Source organism: Condylura cristata, unplaced genomic scaffold (assembly GCF_000260355.1).
Source record: "Condylura cristata isolate star-nosed mole 26May11 unplaced genomic scaffold, ConCri1.0 scaffold00003, whole genome shotgun sequence".
Classification (NCBI taxonomy): Eukaryota; Metazoa; Chordata; class Mammalia; order Eulipotyphla; family Talpidae; genus Condylura; species Condylura cristata.
In genome coordinates, this window is record NW_004567104.1 from 58,521,420 (window position 1) to 58,539,206 (window position 17,787).

General features: G+C 34.6%; 1 protein-coding gene across 9 annotated transcripts in view; it reads left to right on the top strand.

Annotated features, from left to right (window-relative positions):
• Positions 1 to 17,787, top strand: part of ROBO1 (roundabout, axon guidance receptor, homolog 1 (Drosophila)) — a 939,739-nt gene that overhangs the window by 861,303 nt on the left and 60,649 nt on the right. For all 9 annotated transcript variants that reach the window (XM_012733040.1, XM_012733075.1, XM_012733050.1 and 6 more), the window contains 7 exons: positions 6,922 to 7,127; positions 8,594 to 8,675; positions 8,844 to 9,012; positions 9,112 to 9,278; positions 14,673 to 14,794; positions 15,751 to 15,982; positions 16,927 to 17,048. In XM_012733040.1, coding sequence (XP_012588494.1) covers positions 6,922 to 7,127; positions 8,594 to 8,675; positions 8,844 to 9,012; positions 9,112 to 9,278; positions 14,673 to 14,794; positions 15,751 to 15,982; positions 16,927 to 17,048 — 1,100 coding nt within the window. The remainder of the gene's footprint in view (positions 1 to 6,921; positions 7,128 to 8,593; positions 8,676 to 8,843; positions 9,013 to 9,111; positions 9,279 to 14,672; positions 14,795 to 15,750; positions 15,983 to 16,926; positions 17,049 to 17,787) is intronic.

Sequence of the window (17,787 nt, forward strand, 5' to 3'; positions counted from 1 at the left end):
ATGAATTTGATAATGATTAATAACATTGAATACACAGAAAAAATTGAGCATAGAATTGATATACATTTATAATTACAACCTTATGAAGCAATGTGTATCTCTTTAAGCAACTTGCAAATATAGGGTCCATGAAAAAAAAATGTTAAAGATGACTTATAAAATACTGCCAAGAATCTTTTATTCTCAAAATTAGTGAAATTTTTCACTAAACCCTCAGGTCATGTTTGTAAAAACTTTTTAAGCACAGCAAGTGCTTTTAAAGATTTATTTATGCATAAAAAAACTGGAGTACAGGCCAAAGGTGTAGGGGTGGGGGTGAGAGAATTTACCAGACAGATTGGATAACAGAACAGGCAGATCAAGGGAAACACACTGCTGAGGGGAGCAGCGGGGGAGACAGGAGAGGTCTGCTGTGCCGTGTGGGTCACCACCCTGGTGGAAATTGAAATCATTCTGTGCTTTGACCCCCATGGAGGCCCCCAGCATAGCAGTTTCTACTAAGCTAAAACAACAATAAAAATCTTGAATTTGAGGTACTCCCTGGTGGCGCAGCGGGTTAAAGCACAGCACTGAGAAGCTAAAGCCGCTTCCGCATGAGTTCGATTCCCGCCTGCCCCAGAGGAGACCACATGGCGTGGCAGACCTCTCCTGACCCGCCCGCTGCCCCCCTCAGCAGTGTACTTCGTCGATCTGCCTGTTCTGCTCCCCACTCTGTCTCTGGTGAAGCCTCTCGCCGCCCCTGCACCTCTGGCCTGTACCCCAGTTCTGTATGCATAAATAAATAAATCTTTTAAAAAAAAGTCTTGAATTTGTGATTCATCCCTTGTAACCAACTCATTCACAATAAAAGTCTTATTTCACTTTATAGCCTCTAGAAAGATTTGAGGTAGTTTTGTATTTACTTTGGTAGTACTATATTTATAACATTGTTTATCTGAGAGTTCATTTATATTATACAAACAACTTGTAACTATGAACTTATACTTCATGGGTAAACTGTAATTATTTTGAGTACTATCAGCATTTATATGTTAACAATTCAGGTCAAGAAGATGACTAGTAGATAGAGTACTTTCTGGAAAATATTTGATTTAGCTTCTTGACCTTCTTTATTATTTGTCAACAAACCAGAGGCAAAGGTGGCGTGAACCATGAGTGAATTGGGCAGGAAGCACCACAGCCTACCCCAAATAGTGTCTGCCAGAGCAACACAGAAATTCATATCCCTATTTAATTAAACACATTCTTCTCTTTGCTATTAGAAGGAAAAAAATAATTATTTTTTAAACATTTGCTTTCAGTCCACAAAAGTTATAAATAAATAATGGGTAAAGTATTAATTTTTGTTCAGAAAATAGACATTTGCCAATTGCTATTTTTTTAAGCAAGTTGCTTTAATTTCCCATTTCAGTTCCCTGATTCCTGAAGCTGAATAATAATATTTTACAGCTTAATGCATAGTTTCACAAGATAAGGTGTTTGTACCTGACGGCATTTGTCAGATAAAATTCTGATGTTTGTTGTTGTATAAATATGAACTTTCCATATATACACCAATCCATGTGTGTGTTATTTTGTAGACTTTTCACTTAAAAATATTTTCTAAATATCTTTATATGTATTAGTGTAGTCTTCATGATCAGTGGTTTTGGGGTAACCAAATATCACTCAATAACTATCCTCAATGTAGGTTATTAAATGTTCCCCTCAACACAGGGAAGGTAATGTTTATGACCCTTCCACTAACAGCTGGTGTTGCAGATGTTAGCACTCCATCCACCACTACCAGCTTATCCTGAAGCAATTACTGATAAGTAGAGTTATGTAATGATGCAAAGAACTTTCCACATATCAGTAAGTCCAGATCTGACAGTATCTCATTTTATAGTAGAGGAGACCAAAGCAAAGAATAGTGAAGAGGTATACCCAGATCACACAGATTATAAATAGCAGATGGAGAATTAGAACTTACAACTGTGTGTTCATTTATAGTAACCGTTTGCTGCATGAAGCTACATAAATTAATTAAAATTAAATAAAAGCATATATTATTTCCACACTTAGGCACACTCTGGTGTTCTGTTGTCCCAAAGCCATATCATATGCTCCATAGTGTAGCTATGGAATATTCTCACTTTACAGCACTATATCTTTCTGAATCTAGTTTCATGTACTTTGTTAACTTGTATTTCTATTTCTTCACTTTACATTACCTGATAATTAATTCCAATAATTCCAGTATAAAGTAGTAGATCCTTAGTTTGGGGTTTGGCTCATTGATCCTAACTTAATTGATTCATAAATGTATGACAGTCTTTCATTTGTATAATCTTAAACACTCCATCATATTTTTTTTCTAAACCATGGCAGCTCTAATGTGTTTCATTTATTCTCTGAAAAAAAATGTGGAATTACTTTAATGAACTTTCAGTTTTGCTTCACTTATTAGTATTACAGAGCAGGATAAGTGGTGGTATCACTTACATTTATCATATATAGACACATATATGTCATATATACAGCTTTTTGTAACTTACTTTTACATTTTTTTAAGGTGGCATTGATTTACAATATTGTGCATGATTTAGAAATAAAGGGCTTCTCCTTTTCAGGTGTATGTTAACATGCACACCCAACATCAAAGCACCCACAGTCCTCCACCACAGTTCACTTGTACCTTCATATTTGTCCCCTCAATCACCCTTTCCTCTTCTGAGAGCCTTGTTTTTTTAGTCAGATTTCTAGGTTTTGTTGTTGTCTGACTGTTTGTTTATTCATTTGGATTTTGCATTTCTCTATATTCCTATATATTCCACATGTGAACAAAACCATCTGGTGTTTTTCTTTCTCCCTTGGCTTGCTTAGCTTAGTTTAATCTCTTCCAGTACCATCCATGTTGCAGCAAATGACACGAGTTTATTATTTTTAACAGCGGAGTAATATTCCATTATGAATGTATAACACATCTCAATTCAGTCTTCTGTTCTTGGGTACTAGTGTGCATCCATAGCTTGACTATAACAAATATAGGAGTTCATATATCACTTTATTTGAATTATTTTATAGATCCCTAGGTTGGAATTATTGCATCATACATTAGCTATACTTTTAATATTTTTCATAGGGACTAGATTCAGTCTACATTACTACCAACAGTGAAGTAGAGTTCCTTTTTTCTCATCTTCACTAGTGATTAATGACTGTGATCTCTTTTATAAAGGCCATTTTTACAGGTGTGAGGTGATATCCCAATGTGATTTGATCTGCATTTCTCTGATGCTAAGTGATGCTTTGAAAATTGTTGTTGTAGACTCTGTGGACTTAAAGTATTTCTGTAGACTTTGGATCTTAACCCCTTTTCAAATGTATGATTTGCATACATCTTCTCCCATTCAGAAGATTGTCTTTTCATTGAATGATAGTTTCTTTCACTGTACAGAAGCTTTTTATCTTGATCCAATACTAATATGTATTTTGTTTTTGTTTTTCTTGCCATAGTCCAATCTGCAAATGCCATCAATGAGTGAATGTTGTGGAGTATTTTGCCTAAGTTTTCTTCTAGATACTTTATAGACCCATGCCCTACATCCAAATCTTTTCTTCTTTTCCATGTTGAGTTTATTTTTGTGTATAGTGTGGGAGGATGGTCTAGTTTTATTCTTTTGCATGTAGCTGTTCTATTTTTTCTCTACCCTAACTGTTGAAGAGACTCTCCTTTCCCCAATGTAAAGTCCTAGCTCTTTTATCTTAGATTAACTGTTGTTTCATTGTGTGTATTTCTTGTCTCTCAATTCTATTCCGTTGGTCTGTATATCTATTTTTGTTCCTAATTTTTATTATCATAACTTTGTAGATATTTGATGTATGGGAATGTCACCTCCTTCTCTTGTCTCTCTAGTATGGATTGTTTTGGCCTTTAAGCTTTCATATAAATCTCAATAATACTGGTTCTGTTTCTTGGAAGAATTTCATTGAAATTTTGAGAAGGATTGCGTTGAATGTGTGTGTGTTTGTATGTATACATATATGGTAAAAAGGTCATTTTTATAATGTTCCTTCATCCAATCCAGGAACAGGTAATATAGTTACATTTCTTTTGAGTCATCTCTCATTTTTTAAAACAATATCTTATAGTTTCCATTGTATATGTCCCTTGCTTACTTTGCTAAGCTTACTCATATGCACTTCCTCCTTTTTCATGTGGCTAGTAAAGGAGATTATTTTCTTATTGTCTTTCTTGTTCATTGTATATAGGATTAGAAATGATTTTGTTACCACTTTGCTATTTTTTGTTTGTTTGTTTGTTTTAGTGGCCTACTTATGATAGTCTACCTATAGTATCGTGTCATTTGCAAATGCTGACAGTTTCGGTTTTCCTTTTCTAATTTGATTTTTTCAGTTTGTGTAATTACCCTGCCAATGACTTTCAATACCATGTTGAATAGTGTTAGTGAAAGTGGACATCCTTGTCTAGTACCTGATCTTAGAAGAAAAACTTCCACTTTTCACCTTTGAGTATGATGTTAGCCATGATTTGGCATATTTGGCTTTTATTATATTTAGATATGTCCCACCTATCCCCATTTTGTAAGGATTTGTATTATAATCTGTTATTCCACTTAAATATTTATAGTAATCCCAAAACTGGTTAGAACATGCACTATCATCTTCATTTTATAGACAAAATTAACTGAGGTTTAAAAATTTAAGGAATTTGCCCAAAGACACATGACTGATGGTGGAACTGATCATTATAATCCTGCTCTTCTTTTCTTGCTTTATTTTTGTTAATGGCACAGTATAAATCTAGAGAAAATAAATGAAAGAGAAACAGCATCATTAAACTGTATTGGACTGGGAGAAGGAGCTATGGTTTATGCTAAACGTAATGCAAATATCAAATAAAAGTTGTAAAATATTTTTAGCTTACCATATTGGTATTAAAAGTAAGAATACACTTGCAAATTTCTACTTTCATAGTTTTTTTTGTTTTTTTTTTCTTTTTTGGTCTGCCTAAGCTGCTTTGCTTTTTTGAGCATTGAACTTCCATAGTTTTAAAGTACCATGGAAGGTAACAAAGTGGGGGAGAATAATATATTTTTATAATATATTAATAAAAGTATTCCTGTGGTTATATGAATAAAGTCAAGAAGCTAATGGTCTTATCCGATATAAAAAATTCATCAATACTTTTTTTTAGGGAAAAGCAAAGATAAGTAGCTGTAAAAATATGATAACTGTAAAGTTACAGAAATCTGAACACCCACATATTGTATTGTTTCTAAATACAACAAAACAATACAAACACAAACCCCTCAGATACTGGATTTAATTATAATCATTTATTGAGGAGCACTCTGGTATTGTCTGGAAATAAATATTCATTCATTCTTAGAACCAGGGGAACACAGGTGGTGGAGTCATAAAAATCCAGTGCAATAAAACATTTTTATTCATTTATTCTTACTAACAGGAGGGATCTCTCATTTGATTTTAACCTATCTAAATAGGAAATATAGGAAAGTTGAAATAATACTAAGGAGAGGAATTATCAGCTTACATTTTTCATTCATAGAGTATCTGAAGTACAGCTGCCAAGTTTCAAACTCCAGTTTCTAATATACCTGTTACTAGCAAATTTCATACTCATTACCAAGGAAGGAAGAGAATTGGAAGGATAGAATGAAAATGTACATGTGCTGATTTCACTCTTTTGCTTTTTTATTTTTATTAGATTAGAATGCACAAGACTAATTATTTTTGCATGATAAATGAGGAACAAATTGAACTGTGACTCTAACTTGTGAAAATGTTCGGTGCATAAAACCTTGAACATGACACTTTGAAGTTGGTCCCAAATTTAGCTACTCTGGCAACCAGATTATTTTAATAAGGCAACTTCTTAGAATTATCATTTTTTATATTTGTGATTTTAAAAGGTTCAATTATATCCAGATTTTTAAGCTTCATAATTTTAAGTTAAAAAAAAAAAAAAACAGCTGTAGCATTTTACATAAATTACCTAGGCCAGGGGTAAAGACCATCTGTCTATCTAATGCAGGATTTATTCCTAGTTCTACTACAGTTGTTTTTAACTTTTCCCTAACAATGGTTTTATTACCCCAGCTTACAGTTTTAGGATTTAGATTTTTTTCATATAAAACAAGACTATTTTATTATCAAATTGCCTGTCATCTTTACCTCCCGTAGTACGTTGAAGCTATGAAAAAAGAATTAGAAAAAGTGTTTTCTTATTCATCTAATTCCAATATGGAAGGATGGCAATTGCCAGCTCAGGGCATCAGTTTACTCTGATTGCTGTAGACTTCGATGTATTTTACTCATGTACTCCTTTAATAGAATGAATTCAAAGGAAAAATGTATAATCATATTAATCCATAAATTGTGAAAGTACAATTTTGAATCCAAAATTTTCAAAACTGCTGCTAAGATACCACTGTGGTTTGGTTTTGTTTTTTTTTTTTTTTTTTTTTCCTTTCTGTTGGAACAAAGAGCAAGTTGTCTTTGGTTCATTTATTTAAATTTGCCTCATATGTTTTCCTGGAGTAACTTTTTTTTTTATCATTTTCTTTTAACATTTTATAAAGCACTTTTGAAGTTTAAAAGTATAGCATTCCACTTCTTATCAACCCCATCCACAATCCTTTGAATTCTTAAATGGGTCTCTCAACAATGCACCAAACTCTGTGAGTGTTTGGTCATTTGAACAGAGTGTATTGTATCTCATTTTAATATTCTGAATCAGTGCATCATATAAATGCATTTTGAATAATGCATGTCTCCTACTTTAATTACTTGTTTAATTAGTTTGTTCCAAAGCCTAGAGCAACTGCTGTTGCTGGATGATTAGAAAATTGCTTCCAGTTGCAGAAATCTATTTCCTGTTGTTTCTTCTGGCAGTGATTGCAGACCGGCCTCCCCCAGTCATTCGACAAGGTCCTGTGAATCAGACTGTAGCAGTGGATGGTACTTTAGTGCTCAGCTGTGTGGCCACAGGCAGCCCCGTGCCCACGATTCTGTGGAGAAAAGATGGAGTCCTCGTTTCAACCCAAGATTCTCGAATCAAACAGCTGGAGACTGGAGTACTGCAGATCCGATATGCTAAGGTAACACGAAATGGCATCCTGGGTTTCCCATTTTGGCTCTATTTTGTGCCTCCAGCAACTAGTGTTGCACTCAAATTTTAGTCTGAAATGCTAAATAATGCCATTAATATATTTTTGATTTGATGCTTTATTCTTTTAGACACTCCATTGTGTGTATTTAAGATGATTTGACCTATAATTTAGCTCACGGCAAGTAATTTAAAGCACTTTATGGAGGAGAAAAAAATATCAGTGAGACCTGTTGAGGAAAGACAGTGGGATTTGTGGGAGAAAAATATGCCTTTAAGTAGAGGTAGGATGCAGTCATTCTGCAGAGCACTTTTGAAATTTTTGTTTTCCAGTACTATTATGCTCAATATACTTGAACAATCCTTCTGTTGTGAATTCTTAACTCAGCATTTTCCAATTACAGAACACTGTACGTGCAAACAAAAACTATAAAGCAATGTACAGGCTGAGTATACATTTCAACCGAGAATGTTAAATAATCAAGAGCCCACAGGTTTGTGGGAGCAATTTAGGGATTTAGCTTCCCAGAACATCACATCCCATACCTGTTCTTTCAGGACTGTGTTGTTTTGTTTTGATTTTTCTTTTTCTTTTTAGGCCAAGATCAGACAAGCTCATGAGGCAGATGAAAGAATAGCCTTGACAGCGATAAACATAATTTTCAATTGCTTTATTGCCTATTGTGGGTGGCTTCTTTGGAGTTTTAGATCAGTGGAACAGTTCATTTTCGTGTTCCACAAAAGCTAGTATGTTGTACTTCTTTGCACAACTACTGTGAATTGTAATTGCAATTGCCAGAGTAAGATGACAACATCTTTGCTTTGCTTTATTAGACATAGTTGAGGCTAGTTATGACTTTTAAGCAGAGGTAGATGGGTTCATTATACTGCTACTGATTTAGAGACAGTATTCATGCCAGCTGAGGTTTGGCTTTATATGTATTAATTGCCCTAGGTTACAGTTCCCAAAAAAATGGTAAAAAAGAATGAGTACATTAAAAAGAATTTGGTTTGTCTTTATTCTTTTTCTATACTTGTCTATTCATTTCATGTGTTGAACCTCTGGTAAAATATGAAGCAGCAAGAATAGTTATTGTCTAACTTGTATCATTCTTACTATGTGACTTATTAAATATAAAGATATAATTTAGTTAAAAAAAAAACTCTGAATTTTAAGCTGTACACCTCATTGTTTATTGTCCCTGATATTCAAAATAGGGATACATTAGTACAATGAAATTTTGTATTTTTTATTATACAACTGGAAAAATCTTACAAAATCTTTTTTCTGTCTTCACAGTATTTCTTACACATTCATCCATTCAGTTAAGAGGAAATTTCTTTTTAGCACATTTTAATGTATTTGTCCATATTCATGGACCATATAAAAACCCACAATTAATTTTCCAGCCCAGTGAGTTCTTGTTCCAAATATTTGTTTTTGGTCTGTCTTCTCAGCTGGGTGACACTGGCCGGTACACCTGTATTGCATCAACACCCAGTGGTGAAGCAACATGGAGTGCCTACATCGAAGTCCAAGGTAAATCAGATCGTTTGTTTACCTTCAAATAAAGTTCAAAGCATGGTTTAATTACTGGTAAATAGATGAGAAAGATGTTCCGATGTCTGCTTAGTATGTGGGTATGTTACTACAGAATGTGCTTTGCTGTAAATCTGTAGCCATTTTAGTTTTTTTCTTTTTTGCTAGAATTTGGAGTTCCAGTTCAGCCTCCAAGGCCCACTGACCCAAATTTAATCCCTAGTGCACCCTCCAAGCCCGAAGTTACAGATGTCAGCAGAAATACAGTAACATTGTCATGGCAACCAAATCTGAATTCAGGTGCAACCCCAACATCTTACATTATAGAAGCCTTCAGGTAGAGTAAAGATAATGTTTCCTAATTGTTTTTGTTGTTTTTCTTCTTTTTTAACTTATCATTGAATGTGCTTGTTCTAACTTGTGTCTCTATTCTTAGCCATGCATCTGGTAGCAGCTGGCAGACCGTGGCAGAGAATGTGAAAACAGAAACATTTGCCATTAAAGGCCTCAAACCTAATGCAATTTACCTTTTCCTTGTGAGAGCAGCTAATGCATATGGGATTAGTGACCCAAGCCAGATATCAGATCCAGTGAAAACACAAGGTAAATATTTACTGATTCAACTCTCTGATAGATCCTTATCCTTAGATATTATAATTTTGGAGGTAAATCAGCAGCAACTAGCAAATGCTAAGGTTGTAGACTTAACATAGATCTGTTGTCCACATTGCTGAATTAATTTTTAATATATAAACCCCATATCTACATGATTTATTACTATCTAGATTACAGCAGTATGTTTCATAACAAATAGAAATGTTTTTTCACTTTATAAAATTAAATGAGATATAAGTATTATGTGAATATTTTTATGTTATATTCCAGTTCTTGATTTTTAATATGGTTATAGTGAAGTATAAAATCTTATTCACATAATAACTGTATTAAATCTAGTAAATTTTATTTATGCCCAGATTATTACTCATAACCTTCTGGATAAATTTTGAAAATCACAACCCTAATATTCTCTGAAATCATGCAAAAGTAAGAGAAATTTGAAAGTTAAACTTGACCTTGATCTTAATCCCTCTGCCCAATCAACCTCTTACAAAGTAACATGAAAAACGATTCTTTAGGTCCATTAGTTGTTTATCTCATGACTTAGCTTTCATTAATTATGTGAGTCAAAGTGTATTAAATGTTTAAATGAAAATCATTGTGTAATTGGCCAAGGCGGGGTTAAAGAAACAGTTACTAGGAAAAATGAAAATGTTAAAGCAGATTGCAAAGCATCTAAATTGATATTATCATTCACTTGGAACTTGTTTCTTACATTCTTGTGTGACTCTAAATTATTTTTAGCTTTCAGCTGATAAATTACGATCTCCCAATACACTCTATTGGTCTTTTTATTATTTAGATGCATTTAATAGCAGTTAAATTTATCTACTGAAGTAAAAGAAGAGAACAAGTCAGTATTTGCCTTTTGAGGGCATTTTGTCACTATGATTAAAATAGACTTGTCCTGACATTATGGATATTCATGATTAGAAATGTAAATTTGTTTCCTCCACAAAGAAACATTGTCTCTATCTTAATCTTCATATTTCCAAAGGGGAAAAAATTATGTAATTTAGTTGCAATGACAGAAGGAAAGAAGTTCTATACAAAATCACCAGGAGACTAAAACTATTCTTGTCCTAGTTTTAGGAATGGGTTGGCCAGCCAGGATGCTTGTTTTGTCTTCTGCACTGAGTCTATAAACAATCTTTTTGGAAGGACTTTTTGTTTTAGAATTCACAAAGAAAGCAAATCAAATTGTAGAACATGCCCACGTGTGTTCCTTGCTGTGTGAATTCCACACACCCAAATGCCGGTATTTGCTATTATGAGTCACTACACCAAGAGCTCTAATATTCTTGGAGCCTGCCTTAAGGCGATTTGAGGTTTTGAATATTAGATATACACTTGCGAAGAATGTAGAGACTCTGGCAACTATAAAATGAATTTAAACTTTTGTCTCTGGTCAATGGCCTCTACCCAGTAAAAACAAAGGGAAAGTCAGTGATTGACTACTGCGGAGCATTATTCTGCCAAAGACTCACATGACTGATTTTGTAATGTACAACCTCGTTTGCAAGTGAGGATGTAGTTAACTTCTTATCTAAAAATTAATTTAAGGCTTTAAATCTTAATAGATATGCTTTTATACTTTTATACATGAGTGATCAGTAGAACAATCTAAATGAATTTAATCCATGTCCACTGGAAGACAGAATACAGTGAAACATGAACAGTTTTAAATCAAGGAAATTTAAATTGAACTCCTCTGTGTATTCACTAGCAGAACCCGAGTAAGTTCACTAGTCCTGGGCCTCAGTTTCCTTATACAACAGGTTTTAAAGTGCCTACTGCAAAGGATTGAACATGTATTAACCAACCAGTTTGAGTATACAAGATATGGATAAAATGCCTTGAGCCTTTGTTAGCAAACATATTTTTCCCCCATGATCTGGTTAAAGTATAAAGGAAATTCATGAAATTTGCAGGTATCATAAAACTGATGAAGACAGCTAGTATGCTGAATCAATGAATCAGAATTAAATATATCTTGACAGACTGGCAGAGAGGGCCAGCACTACTAACAAGATTAAAATTAATGGAGCCAATATAAAAGCCTGGTTCTTTAACTTAGTTTTTAAAAATTAGCTGTAGTAGTACACTGAGGACTTGAAAGGACTGCCTGAGTGTGTCAGGGCAGCGGGGCGGGGGTGGTGGGGCAGGCTGACTTCAGTGTTTGAAGTCAATTAAAATACCTACCTGAGCCAAGTGAGTGATGTAATTGCCACAAGAACAAATGTAGCCTTAGCTGGCATTAGCAGAGTTAGTCTGGATCAAATACCCTCTGCCCTTCACTCAGAACTAGGCAGATCATGAAAATTCAGTGATGTAGCCTTTATTGAGTTCCATTTTCTTTATTTCTTTTTTTAAGATTTATTTATTTATGCATACAGAACTGGGATACAGGCCAGATGCAGGGGTGTGGGGGTTGGGGAATGAGAGGATTCACCAGAAACAGATTGGAGAGCAGAACAGGCAGATCAATGAAATACACTGCTGAGGGGAATAGTGGGCGGGTCAGGAGAGGTCTGCTGCACCATGTGGGCCACCTCTGGGGCAGGGTTCGAACTCTAAAGGCTGAAGTGGCTTTAGCTTCTTACTACTGTGCTTTAACTTGCTGTGCCACCAGGTAGGGCCCTGTTGAGTTACATTTTCAAGTAGACTTCATGACGTTTTAAAGGGAATCATTTTGGCAAATTTAGTGCCCAAAATAATAAGTCTGAGTAAGCATGAACTTTCTTTCTTCTCAGTGTAAGAGATTTCATGTAAGAAAAAGTAGGTTTATTCTAATTCTGTCAAAGTAGGACTGATGGGAACACCTCGCATGGAGGCAGGTAGCAATGTCTAAATTATTGAACTGCTTTTTTTTTCTCCTAACAGAGGGTCAGGCTAATCTTGACCATAGTGAGGCCTTGGTACAGAACCAAGGAAAAATCCAGTTAGAGGATACAGAATATGTAAGGAGTAAGGGGAAGAGCCAATGGTGGAGGGAATTTAGGAACGTCTTACTGGAAGGTGATTCATGAGGCTGCAGACATAATTTTTATAGCTATTTCTGCAACTTGTCTACAAAAAACATCTGTCCCACATGGAGATTCCTTTGAATGAACTGTTTCAAAAGTTATAGTTGCACCGCTTTGTCATTGTTTCCTGCTTAGGAATGACATAGACCTGTGTTACAATCAGCCTTGTCGCAGTGTAAAGAAGATGTGATATCCCAAGACAAAATTTGGAGATACAAGGCCATGACCTCAGGCACCGGCAATAAGAAGGGGTGACCTGGTCACTCTTAGACCAGGTCCTTTGTTAGCAAATATCACCCCTTAGTTAGTCATTGCTTTTTGTTTTCGCTCTGTTAGGAAATTTTCCAAAAGAATTTTTGAGACTGTCTTTACCAAAAAGATTATAGTAGCCAAATGAAACAACAGTTCCTATGAAGGGATTGACTGGCAAGTTAAGATTCAATTACAGAAGTTAGAGATGGAGATACATCTCAATCACAATCTATGTCTTTTAGAGTAATTACAGTTTTAGAAAAATTTGAAAATATTTCCTAAAAAGGAAAGAATATTCCCTAAGGAGGATGGAAGCTTACATGTAAGAGAATGTTTAGAAGATGACCAAATATGTGTGTTATATGTGTGTTTTCCATACACAATGTCACTATAACTCAACCTTCATTTATTTATTGAGTGATTTATTGGTTTATTTAGTCTTCCTCTCATCTACCTATATTGAGGTTAACAGTTTACAGTGTGGTATATGCTTCAGGGGTATAAGATCACACCTCTTCAGTTGTATGTTTTCAAAACACACACACCACCAATTTAACCAATATTTATTAAGCATGCTCAATATGTATGGCACGGTTCTGTGTTCTGGGCTTGAAAATATTAACCCAGTCCCTGCCTTTCAGGAAGAGACTTAATATGTCACACAAATGTATTTCTCACCACAGTTCAGAGCAGCTGCCATTGACTTTGCCACTTGACAGATGTGGAGATAAGAATAGTGGATCTTATTGCTCCTGTGTTAGCTGGCTGTTCAGCCCCTGGATTGCTGTGTAAACCTAATTTCAAGAACTTCAGTGTTACCCTAGAGATGGGAGGTAGCAAGTATACAGGAGCAAATGACACCACTAGGAAAGGAAAAGACAAAAAGATAACCATCAAGTTCAGTATCTATAGATTGTAAGCTGAGGGTCATTTTAGCCTAACATATTCACAAGGAAGAGAGCAAAAAATCAGAGATAAAGCTGTCTCAGCTTGTTTTCTCATTTTGCTTTGCTTATAAGTTGATTTCACTTCTACACTCAGTGTATAGACACAAAGGGATCTAATAGTGCTGAGTGACACTGGTGATCTGTGATCTCTTCCACCCCTGCTGTCATGACGGCTTCAAAGATACTTCCCTGCCTCATTTACAGTAGTCACACGTTAGCTTCTGTGCAAAATCAGCTCTTTGATGGCACTTAAACATTTTGAAAATTAAAATTCTTGTTTCTGTAGTCAATGGTAAATAATCTTACTTTTATTAAGATAAAATATACAGAATAATTTTGGAAGTTAACAAAAATAAAAACATTTTCTTTTGTTCATCACCTTGAGTTTATGGTAAAAAAAAAAATTGTATTTACAAAACCTCTTTAACATGGGCATTTAAAAAATCTTATCTTACTTTTAGTAATTTTAGCAAAACTTCTAGTCTCACAGTGTTCTTGTTCTCCTTTCTAAAATTTTGAGTTCTTGAGATGAAGCACTTTCTTAAACCTTCTTTATAGTGATGACAATGATAAAACTAAAGCAAACTGCCAATTAAAGAGATGTTAAGTGTACCTTTCTTATCAGTCTTACTCAGTTCTACTCTGTGGCCCTGTTCCTTCCATTCCAACCCTTCAGTTCAATTCTTTTTCATTGGTAGTTTCTGTATTTTCCCTCTACCCCAACCTCCCTATCCCACCCCTACCATTCTACCATTCTGTCTAAAACCTTATCATACACCTTCATTTGGAAAATACTCAGGTTCCTTTCATAAGATGTAAAGGAGTGTAACTTCATTTTATGCATTTTTGAACTTACCTCCCTGGTTTCCACACTGCTGTGTTATGGGATCCTAGGATTCCCATAGAATCCAAGAAAGTGATCACTACATGTTAGAAGAGGACTTGGTTATCTGGTTTACTCTAAATGGCCTCTCTCTCTTCCCCTCCCCACCAATACCCAAGAAAAAACTACTTTATTCTGTATCTCAGGTTGGCTACGTAATTACCAAGATTCTTCTTCAAGAGTTGCTGTGAGTGAAAGCTGGTTCCCTGGGCTTTCCTTCACGGTGGTAACCTTGTGTAAGCACTGACTCAGTGTTCTTGTATTCTTTCAGATGTCCCTCCTACAAGTCAGGGGGTGGACCACAAGCAGGTCCAGAGAGAACTGGGCAACGTGGTCCTGCACCTCCACAACCCCACCATCCTTTCTTCCTCTTCAATTGAAGTGCACTGGACCGTGAGTCATTGTTGTTGCGATAATTTGATTTTATTTTTCCCTGATCAGGTGACATTTGGATTGTGTGATCTATATAGATGATATTATGTAATCATTTCTTGCTTTACCAGTGATAATAAGTAAGCACTGTTTATGATGGTAGCTGTGGGCAGACTTAATAGTGTAAAGTTTCATCTTTACCTCAAATGTTTTTTGTTTTGTTTTGTTTTTTTAGTCTGCTGCACCAATAAGTTGCTGGTTTGAGAGGAAAGATCACATAGCATTGTTATGAAAATGCAACTTGCAATATGGTTATTACTGAGGAATTACTTTAAATGTAGAAGTCTTAAGAGTATTATGTAGACTTTGTTGTTGTTTGGAGGATGTATTTTTTTAAACTTTGTTTAAAGATTTATTTTTGCATAGAACTGGGGAATAAGCTAGAGATGTGGGGGCTGAGCGGATTCACCCGAGACAGAGTGGGGAGCAGAACAAGTAGATCTACTGAAATATATTGCTGAGGAGAGCAACAGGCAAGAAAGGAGAGGTCTGCTGTGGCATGTGGCTTAGCTCCCTGGCTGGGGGTGGAACTCAGTCATAGTGGTGATAGTGCTGAGACTTAACCCATACGCCACCAGGGAGGTCCTTTAAGTGGATATTTAAAATGGGAAAGTAGCAAAACTCATTTTGTTTCCTCCTCCCCTTGGCTCTGACTTATGTCTAACTGTCTGTCATAGAACTGCCATGATGGCTGACATTTCTGCAGAAAACTTAGAAATGAATATCTTATGTTATATATTAAGCTGAAAAATGAACACCTTGCAAAAGAGAGTGACTTTTTTAGTATGCTGCTTTCTGTGGTCTAACAAGCTGCAGGATGATGCCAGATAAAATGTTTGCATTTTGTCAGCTTTCATAATTCTTAATAAACCAATACAATTGTTTAAGCCATTACATTTGATTTGTCATTCTCACAGGTGGACCAGCAATCTCAGTATATTCAAGGGTATAAAATTCTTTATCGGCCATCGGGAGCCAATCACGGTGAATCCGAGTGGTTAGTTTTTGAAGTGAGAACCCCAACCAAAAATAGTGTGGTTATACCTGATCTCAAAAAGGGAGTCAACTATGAAATTAAGGCTCGTCCATTTTTTAATGAATTTCAAGGAGCAGATAGTGAAATTAAATTTGCCAAAACCCTGGAAGAAGGCAAGTATATATAAGAAAGCATGTGATTTCTCTGCATTGCTATACATTTGATAGGCTTCCAGTATCTTAGATGAAAATTTAATTTGCTACTAGTCACTTTAATTTTTCACTGTCTTTAAATTGGATATCATATTTTGCTATTTGAAGTTAATTAAAATGAATACCAAAAAATAAAATGCTATGATTCTTGGCTTATTTTCATAGAAGTCTATATAGAGATATACAAATGTTAGCACTGTTTTAGGTGTTATATTTAATTATTTAGAACTAAATTTCACAGTTAGAGATGGGAATGTTCTCAGTCTGCTTGCCTCTTCCATAATTATTTTCCATTCATGTATTGACAGTTACACTGAGTAATGACTTATAAATAAAAGAAATAATGTGTTAGTTTGTCCTGGACTTTCAGAAATTAATGTTTTATACCTCAGGTCCTGGGAACAGCTCACTTGTGGACAACCCTGCATAATTGGCCACTCTTTAATTAGAAACTAAAAATATTTATACCAAATAAAATGTCATATATCACAATATGATCTTTTAAAACAATGAGACTTTTTTCTAAAATGTCTATCACTTTGATTATAGAAATGTTTTGATATAGTTAATACCATGGGTAAGTAGCATTCATCTTCATTCTTTCAAAAACTTTTTTAGGGAGAATTTGGAACCAGTAGTTTACAAGGTAGGAAAAATAGGCATTTTCCATGGATCTTTTGAAAATAAATTATCTACGTTATTTTGGTTATCAGAAATTGATACTAACAATATGTTAGGAAAGCTTTGATAGCTTCTAATTTATTTGGACATGGATAAACACATTTAACAAACATGCATAATATTCATAAACTTTTGTGTTAATGTTTGCATTAAAATATTAAATACCTGCTTTTGGTGCTGAGTAAAGTACACATTATAATCTGCGTCTTAAAACAATTTAATAGCACCCAGTGCCCCACCCCAAAGTGTAACTGTGTCAAAGAATGATGGAAATGGAACTGCAATTCTTGTTAGTTGGCAACCACCTCCAGAAGACACCCAAAATGGAATGGTGCAAGAATATAAGGTGAGAGGTGTATATGCATGTGTGTTTGTGCATCTGTGTGTGTTTGTGCCTCTGTGTGTGTTTTGGTAGATACTCCAGATCCCATAAAGGGAAATAGTAAAGTTTGATTAAATTATTCATGGGTATTTGGCGCCATCTGCTGGCGTATATAGCATTTTGTAAAATTATTTCTTGACGCTATCAATGTTTTATTCAGATTATGGAATCATTTTTTTGTTGTTGGAAAATCCTTTGAAAAAAAATTAACTCGAAAAGAATTTGCTTTATCATAACATATATAAGTACATTTAATTTCACATAAAGAACTTTACTGAGGCTAATAAAAACCCTTTTTATCCTAAAGAGAAACTTACACTTCCTTTGTGAGATTAGATAGTTCTCCAGAATTGACTGAGTGATGTTCTATAAGATACGGTTTATTTTCACTTTCACTTTTATTTTAAATTTTGGGGGTAAAGTTGGAAATATTATTTTAGTATGCATGAAAATCGGTTTTAATCTATAAATTTATAGTCTTTAACTAAAACCTATATCTTAAAGGAAATACAATTATAAATTTCTGCTGTTTAATTGAATTTAAAATATGTAAATATAGTCATGTGACTCAATCGATAAGTAATAAATATATAAGTAAATACAAAATGTATAAATAAATCAATAAAATAAATGATCAGATTTATTTTTAAATAAAAATATCATATTAGTGTTTACCTAGCTTAGTGTTAACATAGGTAGGAAA